Source organism: Magnolia sinica, chromosome 1 (genome assembly GCF_029962835.1).
Source record: "Magnolia sinica isolate HGM2019 chromosome 1, MsV1, whole genome shotgun sequence".
Classification (NCBI taxonomy): Eukaryota; Viridiplantae; Streptophyta; class Magnoliopsida; order Magnoliales; family Magnoliaceae; genus Magnolia; species Magnolia sinica.
Genome location: NC_080573.1, coordinates 9,535,442 through 9,551,434, shown reverse-complemented (window position 1 = coordinate 9,551,434; position 15,993 = coordinate 9,535,442). Strand labels below are relative to the sequence as shown.

General features: G+C 41.3%; 1 protein-coding gene across 1 annotated transcript in view; it reads left to right on the top strand.

Annotated features, from left to right (window-relative positions):
* The first annotated feature begins 1,212 nt into the window (after positions 1-1,212).
* The window catches only part of LOC131239051 (uncharacterized), a 40,406-nt gene continuing 25,625 nt past the window's right edge, over positions 1,213-15,993 (top strand). Inside the window, exons 1-4 of the mRNA XM_058236615.1 lie at positions 1,213-1,362; positions 1,540-1,637; positions 13,388-13,487; positions 14,503-14,685. Of these exons, the coding sequence (XP_058092598.1) occupies positions 1,306-1,362; positions 1,540-1,637; positions 13,388-13,487; positions 14,503-14,685 (438 nt within the window). The 5' untranslated portion in view covers positions 1,213-1,305. The remainder of the gene's footprint in view (positions 1,363-1,539; positions 1,638-13,387; positions 13,488-14,502; positions 14,686-15,993) is intronic.

Below are 15,993 nucleotides of genomic sequence, written 5' to 3'. Positions count from 1 at the left end.
GAGATCGATTAATTAAATATCAAGCCGTGTTAACAACTTTAACCCACAGCTCATTGTCCAACCGATTATTACTTAACATACCTCAATTTAATCTCAAAATAGTATGATTCATATATTCAGCCATACTATTTTACTCAGCTGTATGCATTACTGTGTCATACCTCATAATTTTTTCATTACTCCACTTGAGATTTTATTTTGCTTCGTTTTTAGGATCTAGTACTAAAATTATCCGTTAACATGTATTAACCGAGTGGATAAAATAAATAAATAACAGTGGAGCCCACACAGTTTACTCAGTACGCTAAGGGTACTAAGTTACTCAGTACGCAATCCGCTTCCGTTTTCATGTGCAATGGTACGAAAGTTGAGAGTTACAATGATACGATGATCTCGGCGATTTAGATTGACGCAACGTAAACATTTTGTCCCTGAAGACAGGCTGAGCCGTTGATCAGGTGGTTCATACGCGTGCACTGGGTATGGGCCGCTGGTAATCTTCTTTCTAGCCGTCGATTTCACACGTAAAAGTGATGGCCGGATGATGATTAGATTGGCTTACCTATGAGGCCAGGGGATGATCACAGTCATCCACTTTTATCACTGGCCAAGATCTCGCACACGTGTTTGAACGCTTCGGACGCGATTCACCGATTCGGTCGGACGCGACTTGCCTGCGCCCCCAGCCGCATCAGGTTGCTGTAGTCGTAAGTTACATGGGGTCCACAGAGATTCTCCTGACAAATCCACTCTCTTCATCAGTTTTTCAAGACCACGATAGAACAACGATAAAAAAATCAGGCATATCCAAAACTTCGGTGGGCCACACATAACAAAACAGCGGGGATTGAATGACTACCATTGGAAACTTTGTGGGTGCACAGAAGTTTTGTATCAGGATGATAATCGCACCTCTGAACGGTATGATATTGGCACCAATGTACGGTTTGGATGGCATATAAAAATCATGTTTGGCTCCAGGAAGGTTTCAACGGTGGATGTTTCCGTTCTAACTGTTTCGTGTGGGGTGGTCTAATTTAGGTTTTGATCTTCCTTATTTTCGGATTTAAGTTCTGCTGTGGTCTCTAAAAACTGATGGACGGAGTGGATTAGTCACGGGCATCTCTGCGGGTCCCACATAACTTCCGACCACAGGAGCTTCCCTGTGGCCGAGGGCACAGGCGAGTCGCGCCTCTTCAGTCTCTCCATTTCTGAGAGAACGAGAGAGAGAGAGAGAGAGAGCTGCAGAAGAGGGATTTTTGCACGTCTCGAGATAAAGAAAGAAAGAAAGAAAGAAAGAAGGCGATGGCTCCTGTTGCTCCAAGATCCGGAGATGCAGTCTTCGCCAACGTCGACCGCGTCGTGAGTGAAGTTCCATAAATACCCATCCAGTTTCCATGATCTCCCTCTCTCCCTCTCTCTCTCTCACACACACACACTCTCTCTCTCTCTCTCTCACACACACACACACACTCTCTCTCTCTCTCTCTCTCGTAATTTTCCATATTTGCTTTCTTTTTGCAATGCGACGGAGAGCAGAACGCGGAGCTTTTCACGCTGACGTACGGCGCGATCGTTAGGCAGCTTCTCACAGATCTGGAAGAGGTGGAAGAAGTCAATAAGCAACTCGATCAGATGTACTACTTCCTCCCCCCATCTCTCTCGACTTCTCATCATCATCATCATCATCATAAATTTTATCACTCATAGTTGCACCGGGACACTTGGACAGTCCAATCGATCAATCTGGACTGTCCGCTAGGTCCAGCAAACATTTCATGGGCTATCATGCAAAAATCACACCTATAGGCTATTTTTTCAATTCCAGGCCTGAAAATCCACTAGGCTGCAGTGCTGGCCCTTTTCAATGCCGGGGCTTGATTTGGTTGACATGATCAACGCCCTTCTTGTAGGAGTCATATCTGAATTCTGCTGGCGATCTTCTACAAGTAAGATGGCAGCATTATTCATTTGAATGGCATTATTTGGCAGCTTGAAATCTCCCCACACAACTTCAACATCAACGTGTTGAGTCCTTGTTCTCTCTAATGCAACTAGATCAAGGAAGAAACTAATTGCAATAAAATTCGATGTACCATACTGAAAGTTCGAATCACAAAAAAGAGAAAAGATGCAATGACTGTGAGCAAACTCAACAGTCCCCTAGTCTTATACTAGTGATCACTACTCTCCCCTCTCCAACACACTACCATAGAGAAACAAGAGAACTTGCTCAAAGAAAATATCATTCAACCGTGGTTTGTTCCATAGGGTCTATGCCTTAATGAGTGCTTACAAGATTTTCTCTCTAAGACAATACCTAACATAATCTAAGGAATCTAAAAATAGGATCCCTTGCTAGCAAAGATCTCCAAAATAAGAAAACCCCTAAGCAAAAAAATCTAATAAAACTTATTTCCCAACACAAAGATCTCTAAAAATAGGAAAGCATTTAAACAAGAAAATCTAATAATACTTATTGAATAAAAAGAGAATTTCTTAGCATAGGAATATGAAAGAAAGGAAATTAAGAACATGCTAAAAAAGTAAAGTGAGCCTTTTCTTATTCACATGTGTGGAGTGTGCATGTGTGGGATGTGGGGTGATTGCATCAAATACCCCGGCTTGGAAAAATTCGGTTTCGTCGAGTTAATGACTTAATGGCAATGTACTCCTTGCAGAGCTCCGAGTTGATGCACTTGAAATCATCTGCCACGATCCACATGCTGTTAGATCTCGGTCGGCCCTTGCACTTGACAAGAAACTTTTGATACCCTACTTGGTGTGTGGAACCTATGTGATCGTCCAACACATCAATGATTTGTTCAAGTTGGCGTGACACCTCGGTGCGCTCTGCCCGGTTACTAATGAATTGGTTTGTGACTGCCTTTTGAATATGATGACTCTTATTGAAACACTTTCCCTCCCTCAAAAGGTGGCCCATTCTTCCGTGCTCTTGTCTTCATGATGCTTAAGATAAATTGTAAGGTTTTCCACATTGAAAATGAAGTCGATCTTCATTTCGGGTAGAAACTCGATCAGATATGCATCATCACTTAGCTTCTTCAAAATACGATAAGGACCCGCCCTTTTAGAGTGGAGCTTTGTGTAAGAGCTTGCTAGAATCTTCTTAGGCTTGAGCCGCACCATAACCCTATCTCCTTCTTTAAATTGTGCAAAACGTTGCTAAACATCTACATGCCTCTTATAATTTTCATTACTTCGGGGGATCTTTTGCCTGAATTCCTCATGTATCTCCTTAATATGTTGTGCAAAAGCTTCGACGTCTTGGCTCGATCAAGTTGCAATAGGAAGTGAGACTAAATTGATAAGTTGTCGAGGTTGCAGACTCGTTGCAGTTTTGAAAGGAGAGGGTCCTGTAGTGTAGTTCACAGAACTGTTACAGGTAAACTCAATTTGTGGTAACACGATGTCCCATGAATTGATGTGGTCACCAACCAAACATCGAAGTAGATTCCCAACACTGTGGTTGACAACTTCGGTCTACCCATATGTTTGTGGAACATCTCGATGCACGTGGTTAGCGGGTGATTGTGATGCAGGACATGAAATTCAAGTATGATGTGCAAGATTTTTCAGGCTTTTAGATCACACTAGTTCAGAAACAATTACACAAAATTTCACATCCCATACAAAAGTTCAAACACTCAATTAAGGGGAATCTTATGCGGATCCAGACCTACATATGCTAGGGCCGGATTAATCAAAATTATAGACCAAACAAGAATCAAAGGAGGATAAATTCATCTACACATGCACAAAAATAATTTTTCTAATTCAAAGGATTCAGAAATTTCAATTTGGGGAACCCTAAGGTTGAAGAAAGGGCATAAAATTGGGGATTTGAGTAATTTAAGGTTAGGTTTAGAGATTTTGGGTGAAAGAGTAAAAGAGAGGAGAGAGACGAACCAGAGAAGTACCGCACGTGTGGACAGCAGCAATGGCCCAGACGCACGCGTGTGTGATCCCAGCTGCATGTGTGTGGGGCCCATTATTCAAAAAAAGGCCACCTTGGCCCTGGTCGGCTAGGGATGGACTCCAAAATCTCCAAATCTTAGCTCGATCCGATGCACGGTTTATGCATTGTGCTCTGCCGAAGTTTCAGCCATCTTGCAGGGCCAGATTCCAGAAATCTGTTGTAGATGGGGAAACGCCTGCAAATATTGATTGATTTGCAGATGGAATGCTTGTAGGAAAAGAGAAATATGGATGGTAGAAGGTGGGGGCGAATCGGGATAGGTGGTGTGGCTTCGCACCACGGTAGTCAGCCCTTCGAGGAAGGGAGAGTTTCACACCCAATTAAATTTCCACAACTCAGGAATTTAGAGGAGCAGAAAAATGCAGAAATTTTATTAATCTTCATTGAATTAAAAAGACTACAAGGGATGTCTATTTATAATAAAACCCTATACCCCAAAACTCACGCCATGTGCGCAACCTATTACTTTGGCGACGAAGTAATAAAAAATAACAACTAATCAAAGCAATCTAAACCGTTTATGATATTCCTAATAACAATAATAAGCAAAACTCAAAGTACTAGATTAATTAGAATAATGGACCATGATCATGAGAACCCATGGTGGGATTCACATGACTATCGGGTCCACTCCAACGAACCAAAATGCAGCTCTTTAACTAGAAAGCCCTCCCCGGATGTCATCATCGATCCAGATCGATGGTGGGGCCCTCCTCCTTGTGTACGTGCGTAAGGGAGGGGGAGTGCATTTGCGCGAGATGTCCCCATTAATTCTCTCCGGCTGCGAAGGTTTCGCCACTGGCGAAACAAAACTTCTGGACCGCTCTGAGATGTAAGGATCAAGTCTCTGAAGCTCCTCCTCAGCGAGCCACATATTGTCTGAAGCTGGGTATGACTTCCATTCGACCAAGAACTTCTAAAACCCGCCGTCTGACGTGGATATTATCTGATGGTCCAGAATATTCTCTATCTCCTCTATGGGTATGGGAAGGATAGATATAGGAGGTAGAGGCTGGGAAGATGGGTCGGGAGGGGGCCATGGATTAAGGGAAAGGTTTGGGGAATCAGGATAGTTAGGTTACAGGTTGGATAATGTATCAGTGGTCCCCTGAAATGCAACTAGATCCTCCACATTGAATGTAGAATTAATTCCCATGGAAGTTGGAAGATCTACCACATACGCATTGAGATTGTTTCGTTTTATAATTTTGAATGGTCTAGCGTTACGTGCATATAATTTAAGAACGGCTCCCTGAGGGTACCGCTCTGGCCTGATGTGGATCATCACAAAGTCTTTTACATTGAATTCTTTGAAACGTTTATGTTGGTCTGCAGAAAGTGTGTAATGTTCATTACTAGTCATGATCTTCTGCCTGATTTCTTGATGCCATGAATGAATGTGATGCGCAAAAGACTCCGTAGACTCTGACGGCTTATGGGACAGTGACATAGGGACAAGATTAATATGTTTTCTAGGTTTATAACCAGTAACGACTTTAAAATGACTTATACCTATGGGCATATCGACAGAACTATTAAACGCAAACTCAGCTATCGGTAGTACGGTGTCCCACGTCCTGGTGTGCTGTATATCTCTCTTAGGGGGAAACTCATCCGGTAGATCATCAGGAAAGATATTACGGAACTCATCCACTACCGGAATGACCTTAGTGGGTAGCTATACACTAGCCTCTGGTGCACTCTCTCCAGCCACAAGGCCTTACATGTCGTACCACTCAAAAAGGTGGTCCATGTCTGCTAACCAATCTTGAAAAACTTTAGGGTCCAATTGGTCATCAAACGTGAGGGCATTTACTCTAACTTCTTTAAGAAGTTGTGCATTGGGGTCATAGTGTTCTTGATGTCCCTCACGGAGTGCGCGCCCATAATCGATTCCTTGGCCACCTTCATTCATCGTTCTATCCTCCTGACCACCTGCCTGAGATTGAGCATCTTCCCCAATGGTGGGGTTTGCCCTGGCGGAGGTCTCTAGTCGGGTAATGCGCACATCAAGCTGTTCAAAGCGTTGGTCAATACATTGTTCCAAGCGCTTACCCAAAGACTCAAACTGCTGGGTCAGCTTGTTCATTGAATCTTGCAATTGCTCCATGTTTAGTGTAGGGTGCAAGCCAAAACCACGACCCGTACGTGTAGGCATACAACTACTAACTCAATCTGAAGACCTTTTACTACAAATATATGCGCCTAGATAGGACTAAATGCTCCTATAGGACTCTATATGGAGAAAACGACACAATACTACTCAATTTCTAGCAACTTATCTATCCAAAAAATCTATCAATAGAAAATCCAGCAAAGAGATGCGGATTTTCTGATAGCAGAAAATTCAGCAGCCTATATCAGAAATTATGGACCTCTAAACAACTCTATATGATGATACTTAGTGCATAATGGACACAAATAAACTTAACCCTAAACATGCAATGCATTCCTCCACAAGAACCCTAAGCTCTGATACCAAATTTGATTCAGGACATGAAATTCAAGTATGATGTGCAAGATTTTTCAGGCTTTTAGATCACACTAGTTCAGAAATAATTACACAAAATTCCACATCCCACACAAAAGTTCAAACACTCAATCAAGGGGAATCTTATGTGGATCCAGACCTACACATGCTAGGGCCGGATCAATCAAAATTATAGACCAAACAAGAATCAAAGGAGGATAAATTCATCCACACATGCACAAAAATAATTCCCCCAATCCAAGGGATTCAGAAATTTCAATTCGGGGAACCCTAAGGTTGAAGAAATGGCATAAAATTGGGGATTTGAGTAATTTAGGGTTAGATTTAGGGATTTTGAATGAAAGAGGAGTGAAAAAGAGGAGACGAACCAGAGAAGTACCACACGTGTGGACAACAACAATGGCTCAGACGCACGTGCGTGTGATCCCGGCCGCACGTGTGTGGGGCCCACTATTCAGAAAAAGGCCACCTTGGCCCTGGTCGGCCGGGGATGGACTCCAAAATCCCCAAATCTCAGCTCGATCCGATGCACAGTTTGTGCATGGTGCTCTGGCGAAGTTTCAGACCTCCTGTAGGGCCAGATTTCAGGAATCTGCTGTAAATGGGGAAGCACCTGCAAATATTGATGGATTTGCAGATGGAATGTTTGTAGGAAAAGAGAAATATGGATGGTAGAAGGTGGGGGCGAATCGGGATAAGTGTGGCTTCGCACCACGGTAGTAAGCCCTTCGAGGAAGGGAGACTTACACACCTAATTGAATATCCACAACTCAGGAATTTAGATGAGCAGAAAAATGCAGAAATTTTATTGATCTTCATTGAATTAAAAAGACTATAATAGGTGTCTATTTATAATAAAACCCTATACCCTAAAACTCGGGCCATGTGCGCAACCTATTACTTGGCGATGAAGTAATAAAAAATAACAACTAATCAAAGCAATCTAAACCGTTTATGATATTCCTAATAACAATAATAAGCGAAACCCAAAGTAGTAGATTAATTAGAATAGTGAGTCACGATCATGAGAACCCATGGTGGGATTCACATGATTATCGGGTCCAGGAGGGGTGTGCATGTGCGTGAGATGTCCCCATCAGATTGCGTGCATTCGTAGAGAATAGTCTCATCTTAAAAGGGGGTGGGGACACGTTGTCGTCATAAAAAAAAATGTTTGTGGATGTTAAGCACTTCATGACTTTAATTTAATTCCCATCTTAGACCATAAGGTGCACCAAAAGTAGCTCATAAACTTAACATCATGATCAGATACAATTGTTTTAGGAACACTGTGTAGACGAACTACCTCTTTGAGAAAACATTGGTGATGCGTAGGGCATCTGATCTAATGTCTTCGTACAAGAAATGAAATGGGCCATCTTAGAGAACTTGTCAACCACAACGTAGGTATGGTCATAATAGTCACTTTGAGTCTTAGGTAATCCTAGGACGGAATCCATACTGATGTCTTCCCATGGAGCATCTGGCACTGGTAATGAAGTATAAAGACCACCGGTATTCTGCTTACTACCTTTGCCTGGTTTGCATACTCAACAGACATTGATGATCATTGATTCTGACATCTTTCTTTAAACCCGACAAATAGAAATGGTCCTCGACTAGGGCTGTTGTCTTGTCAATACCAAAGTGACCATTGAGGCCGCTTGAATGAAGCCCTTGTATGACAAACTCTTGCAAGGAACTTGTAAGAAGGCACAACCTCATATCATAGAATAAGTATCCATCGTGCAGGCTGTATCGTTGGTACTTATTGCTTAAGTTGGCAGAGAGTGTTAAAAATACCTTCCTAAAATCATTATCTATTGCATAACCGCTTATAAGTTCTTTGAACTCAACAATGGAGATTGATAAGGTATATGAAAAATGTGATTTTCGGTCGAGGGCGTCCGCTACTTTTGAGAATTTGAATAACGCAACACTTTGTGATTAGAATAGAGCCCAAGCTCTCGATGAATAAGGTAATGATGCCAATGTTTCAAAGCTTGTACAACAATGTAAAACTTTACACTGTATGTAGAAACTTTTTCCTTGCCTTATTGAGTTTTTTGTTGAAGAAGGCCACTAGATGTCCTTCTTGACTAAGGACACCTCCTATACCTATGTGGAATGTATCACATGCAACTTCAAACACCCTTTTAAAATTAGGAAGCCTAAGAATTGGAGCTTATGTTATTTTTTGCTTGATTTCTTAAAATGCCTTTGTTGCCGTTTTGGTTCCCTAAAATGGAATGACCTCTATACATTTAGTAATAGGTGCCATGATGGAACTAGAGTTCCGAATAAATCTTCGATAAAATGTTGTTAGCTCGAGAAAATTGCAATCTCGTGATATCATGGGAGTAGGCCAGTCGACAATGGCCCTTATTATTATTATTACTAATTTTCAGAATTAGCCCACCTTTTGTTGAAATCGCGAACCCTAAAAAGACCACGTTGGAACTTGGAACTCATGAAGGTATGCTTCTTCAAATTGATGTAGAGGTTTTCATGGCATAATACTCTTATCACCTAGCAAAGATGGGCCGAATGATCTTCTCATGAACACTATAGATTGAGATGTCGTCAAAGTACATGACGACAAACTCGCATATGGTTGTAGAATCTGCGTCATCAACTGCGTGCATTCGTAAAGCTGAAAGGCATGGCTAACCACTCATACAATCCATCATTTGTCTTAAAAGTGATTTTCCATTCATTTACAGGACGAATTATGATCTAGTGGTTTTTGCTTCGTAAATTGATATCCGAAAAGATTGTAGCATTCACCATCATATATAACTTGTCATTTAGCTGTGGAATGGGAAAATGGTAGTGTACCGTTATCTTGTTGATGGCGCGGCTGTCAAGTGTTAACACACATTCGCCAACTACCATCTGTCTTTGGTGTCAATAATGCCGGAACAACACATGGGCCAAGGCTATCATGAATGAAACCCTTGTCTAGCTATTCCTCTATCCATAGACAGAGCTTTGCATGCTTTGTCATATTTATTCAGTATACTGGAAGATTTGGTAATGGTGCTTTGGGTACCAAATCAATCGCGTATTGAATGGTCGCACATGGGTGAAAACTCACTTGGTAGTTCATTAGGGACCAAATTCTACAATTGTGACAGAATGTCATGAATCTCAAGTGATCGGACAACAACATCACCAGTTGAATCAGACTTGCCTCCTACCGGTGCATATGTGATTCCCCCTTCTCGACTTTCCTCCACGAATTGGGCCATATTGAACAATATGGAAGAGGCTTCGCCTCTTCGGGTTTGTCATCCTTCGTTGGGTTGAGAGTAATGTGCTTCTTTTATACATAAAGCTGTATGTGTTCTTGCAACCATCATGAGTCACATCCCTATTGTATATCTATGGGCACCTTATTTATATATGCGTAACCTTCACTGGACTGATGTTACATTAAAGTGATTCTTCATAATGACCCAGGGAGAAGTTCACTTAAGTTCGCTTAGTCACGGGGATGAACGTGTTATTTGCCTATGCTAATTTTGTATGGCTTGGGATGCTTGTGAGGTCTCAGCCTCAACTTGTCTTCCATGCTTTATGAGGCCACGTTCATACTGCTGCTTCCGTCAATAATGACCGCGACAGCCTTTCCACCATATGATACTCATGTACGGCAGATATTGGTTCCCAACTAGTCTTTTTGGGCATCCTCTTTTGGTGCCTTTAGAATCCTCCACCACCAATGATGACTTATTTTCGTTAAGGCCATCAAGGCCTTCCTTAGGTTCCTGATTGTCATCTTCTGAATTGCTTTCATGTTGACCTTCCATTTGGTCTTCGACAAAGTTTTCTTTGTACCATTCACCCTCTTGTCCCTTGTAAAACTAGAGATTGTGAAAGGGACACTGTCACGTAATGTCCACGATCACCACACCGAAAGTAAGTATTAGTTGACCCCTCCTTAGTTTCTGCAGTAGACTTCTCTTTTGTGTCACCACTTTGGAAAAAAAAGGATTAGAGGCAGAGTTATTGCCAATTTTACAATCCCGATGAAAATTACTGCAGGGTGCAATCCATTTTAGTCACGTTGTGGGATTGTGAGGGGGAGACTATCGCATAATGTCCACGACCACCACACCAAAAGTAAGTATTAGTTGACCCCCTTAGTTGCCGCAATAGACTCTCCTTTGTGTCACCACTTTGGAAAAAAAAGGAATAGAGGTAGAGTTTTGGCCAATTTTATAATCCCGATGAAAATTACTGCGAGGTGCGATCTATTTTAGTTACGTTGTAGAGCCACTATTAGTAGGATGGGTGGATGTATAGCCCTTGACTTGAGGCCTATTGTATCTTATCACCAACTTTTGCTCTTGCACTTTTCCGGCCATCTGATACACCTTGTCTACACTATTGAGCAGAACGGTCAACAATTCTCTTTGAATTTTGAACCGCAGTCCATTGCAATAACGTGATGCTTATTGGTTTTCGGTCTCTTTTAGGCGGCAACGAATAATTAAATTATAATGTTATGTATATTCCTTCATAGTCAGATAGTCTTGCCGAAGCGTGAGGAGCTTTTGGAAATAAGTCGTCTTATATAATCCATCAACAGAAACCTCTGCTTCAATGTCTCCTTCATTTCCTCCCAATTGCTCACGAGAGGAAAGTTGTATCATTGTAAGTCTTCTTTGATAGCATACCATCAGTCTTAAGCCTCGCCCTTAAGTTTCAAGGCAACAAAACGTAACTTGACGGTTTCTTCCATTTCGCACCAATTAAAATACTGCTCCACTGACTTGAGCCAGTCATTGGGGATCCAAATTACCATCGTAATTCGTAATTGCAATATGGACATGCTTAGAGCCAGGGATCTGCAGTGTGAACATTCCGCCCTTCTTCGAGATGATTTGGATAGTCCTGTCGGACTTTGTTCATTCTTCTTGTTCCTGGTCGTGCATAACAATGTCGTCGGATCGTGCAACCAAGCTTTACTCTTCTTCATGGAAATTACTATTTCGACTAATATGCCTTGAGTCAATATTCCTATATTCCAAGTTTCCCTGAAGGCCATCCATAGATGTTTGATAGTTTGGATTGATTCCCTTTCTTGCTTCTTCAAGAATAATAACTCTTCCTTCCAGAGCTTCTAGAGCTTCTACATTGGTTGTTAAATGAGTCTCCATATCGTTCAACCATTTCATGATCAAATTGATCACTTGTTGTAAGGTTGTTACAGTCCCATCCTGAGGTTCCGTAGCCATCCCACTATTGTAAGTTGTCCCTCTTCTAGTGCTCTAATGACAGTAGGTTTATGCAAAGTATGTGAGAATGTTTTTTTTTTTTGGGGATATAGGGAATGTAAAAAAAGGTTTTGGGAAGTTTGAGTGTTTGATAGACAGGGTACGGGCTTTGGAATTTGGGATAGAGATAGGGTGCTGGTTTAGGTGAGATGGAGATTATATATGGTTTGTGGTGGAAGGGTGGAATTAATAGGCTGGTTTAGGGAATTGAGGGTAGCTTTGGGATACATATTGGGATAAAAATTGTTAGTCTTATAGTAGAGATCATTACTTCCCCTCTCCAACACACTACCGTAGAGATGAGAACTTGCTCAAAGAAAATATCATTAAACTATGTTTTATTCCGTAGGGCCTATATCTTATTTATAATGAGTGCTTACGAGCTATCCTCTTTGAGACAATCTAATGCAGGGGCATTTTCACGCTGGGCTCGAGTGGTATAGCTTGTGGGATGCGAGGACACACTCGAGGTGGGCGGCCCATGTGAGGCAGTACCCATGTGATATGGGGCCCACGAGGGGGGTTCGGCCAAGGTCCTAACTCATACGATGTGGGGCCTAGGCTATAAGATAAATGGATTAATTCACCATGCTCTATCAGTTCGAGCTTTTAGAGCAAGTGGTTAATTGTCCTGCATCACAATCTCTAACATAATCTAAGGAATCTAAAAATAGAATTCCTTACTAACCAAGATCTCCAAAATAAGAAAACCCCTAAGCAAGAAAATCTAATAACACTTCCTAAAAAAGGATATTTTCCTAACATAGGAATATGAAAGAAAGGAAATTAGGAACAAGCTAAAAACGGAAAGTGAGCCTTTTCTTGTGCGCAAGTGTGGGATGTGGGGCGATTGCATCATTCTTGCTACAAGATTATCTGTTCCTAGCTGTCTACATATGTCTACATACAATCTCTTGGCAAATGGCAGGTAGAAGCTATGAATAAGAATTTGTTCAACATCCTAAGTCAAGCAGTCTCGGATTCAAAGCATGATTGGCATGAAAAGCTGCTGCATGCTTGGCTGCCCGGACTTGTAGGGCCCGGGCTTGGGCCCCTAAACTTGGCTCGAGGGCTGGCTTGGGCTTGAAATCTATACCTGGTGTCCTGGCCAGGCCAGCCCAGGGCTGGGCCAATGATGAATGGCTGGCCTGGTCCAATCATCAAGTGGGTCACTATTATACGAAAGAGTGGATGGTCTAAAGATACTTATGAATGGTCCGATTCAACGTACATGTGTATTTTAAAAGAACCTTTGGATTTTGGGCACACTTCCATTTATATGATGGGATTCATCATGGATGGAGGGAATAAAGCAAAAAAATTCCTAGATTCAGACAATTTCAAACCTTTGATCATGTCACTCGTTGACTTATAGGGCTGGCCTTGTAGGTCTAGGGCCAGGGCCGAGGCCTTTTTAACCTGATTAGGGTGAGGGCTTGGCCAGGACCAACCCCGGCCTGGCCTGGCCCTAGCTTGGCTCATTGCCACCCATACTCATAGGTCTAACATACAATAGATCAGAGTCATCAGACGGACCTCTATTGTACTATATTCTATCATGTTGCACACTTTCATGCTTGGCTGAGTCCATTTGGTTTCTTGGATCTTTTGCAGGGGTTATAATATTGGAATTCGACTGATTGATGAGTTTTTAGCGAAGTCCAACGTCTCCAGATGCATTGATTTCAAGGAGACGGCTGAAGTAATTGCAAAGGTCTTTCTGAACTAATACCTTGACCTTTTCTCAGTGTTTAAAATCTTATATGTTCATTAGCTTCAGTCTAGTTAGTATTTTATTATTATTATTATGATTTTTTATTTCTTATTGTAAAGATAATAATATATTTAAAAACTAGAAAGAGGGAATAGAATTCCCAATACGAAGAGCAGAGCTTGGTGCACCCAGTCTGGCCAAAAAAGAAACATCTGAGCTAACACCATTGTTGGCAAGGGTAAACGGAGCATTTAGCCTGGCAGTAATGGAGTTAGATTCTTGAAAAATCAAGATCAGGGACCAAGGCATAGTCAGTTCCCCTTTAACCCAGCTAATAAATATCCAAGGAGGAGCCTTTACTGGTTGAACAATGGGCAGGTTTTGGTACCATTTAGGATAGAAATGAGGTGGTGGCTTAGGTGAGATGGAGGCTGCCTATGGTCTATGGTGAAGGACAGAATTTGTGGAAAGAAGATGCAGAATAGAAGGGAAGTAAAAAGAATGTTGCAAGAACAGAACTTGTCTCTGATAATAAAATAGTGCAAGTGTGCAACTAGATCAAGGAGGAAACTGATTGCAATGAAGTTTGGTGTATTAGATTGAAAGTTGGAATCACACAAGAGAAAAGATGTAATGATTGTGAGCAAGTCCAATGGTGCTCTAGTCTTATGCTCGAGAACACCATCCCCCCCTCAACACAATACAATAGAGAAAACAAAACAAAACAAAAGACGGTCAAAGCAAACAGGCCCTAACAATTTATGTTCTTTCTTATGAACATTTTCTCCCATTTTAGTTTCTATCCAAGTCCTTAAGTCTTCCTCTTGTCCTCCTTTCAGGCACTTCAACCCTAATAAAAGTTCCCTTCCTTACTAGGGTCGTCTGCGGTTTACTTAGTCGAGCATTCTTTTTATGCTTCTCTGAAAATGGTTTTTTTCCCAATCAGTTCCTTCTTCAATATTCTCTAGTAGTATGGATAGGCAATGATACTGGCTTTTTCGATGCTTTTGAACAGGTTGGTTTCAAAATGTTCTTAGGGGTTACTGCTTCCGTGATGAATTGGGATGCTGATGGAACAAGTTGCAGTCTTGTTTTGGAGGACAACCCTCTGGTAGACTTTGTTGAGCTTCCTGATACATGCCAAGGCCTATATTATTGCAACATCTTGAGTGGAGTTATTAGAGGGGCACTAGAAATGGTGAGAATTTCATCTCTCTCTCTCTCTCTCTCTCTATCTATCCATCTATCCATCTATCTACATCTAGTTAGTTACCTACTTACCTACTAACGGGTTTAAATATACCATAGCTTGTCAGAAATTTCGTATGGAAATAAACTATCTGTTATGGAGCAATACATTTGTCCCTAATCTGCTAGTGCATTCTGTTGAAAATAAACTATCTGGTATGGAGCAATACATTTGTCGCTAAGCTGCCTGTGCATTCTGTTGAAATAAACTATCTGGTATGGAGCAATACATTTGTCGCTAATCTGCTTGTGCATTTTGTTGAAAATAAACTATCTGGTATGGAGCAATACGTTTGTCGCTAATCTGCTCGTGCATTCTGTTGAACAGAAATGAAAGCCAGTAGAAACACAGAGCATGATCATTTATTCGTAGTTAGCCTACTCCTTCTGGCATAAAAGCCTTCGTAGTCGTGTTCTAAGACTAATTGTGTGGTTTAAACTCTTTGATAGTTGTGGGAAAAAGAAATCTCTGATTACTCATCAGAAAAAGGAAAAAAGATAGTTGTGGTAAATTTTTTGACAATGTATTTCAAACCCTTTGAAGTGAATTGAAGAATATCCTTTAGGATTCATCTCTTAGGTTGAATGCCACTATTTTGGCATTGTTGTTTCTCGTTACTTGGGAAGTGGTGTGACTTCTCTGCAGTCATGTTCATCTCTCTTTTTGTTATTGTCTAAAGAGTTTACCAATTAAAAAAAGGCAAAAGATTTTCCTAGTTTCTTTGCTTTTCTTTCTCTTGTCATTCAGGACAGTTTATGTTGAAGTTTATATTGCTTATTCGTGGGATTTTGCCTTTTATAGCTCATGGCATTTTCGCCTTCTCCTGGATTTCGGAGAATAATTCTTTGAATGTCATCCACCTTCCCTTTTATCAATCAAATCATGTGAATGGGGAAACTGTGAAGGATCCATGTGGCTTGGATGATCTGTTGGCATTGCTGTTCCATCTAGGTCCAAGGGTTGCAACTGTTGTCCGTATGCTTGAAACCTATCTCATCATCCTAATTTGCAGGAAGGCAGTCTCCTGCTATTCTGTGCTCAAAGCTGATCTTGGTTTATTAGTTTGTGTCATGGTTGGTTTAAGGGATTGATATACTGCTGTTGGGTATCTATGCCCCATAATTATAGAATCCCACATAAGACTCCACGGTGAATTAAGAAGACCTAAAAAGAAGATAGTGAAGAGCAGAGGAGATTGAAACGTAGTTTTGAATATTGGTATCGTTTGGGTCAACATGGCTGTATCTTATCTGTATT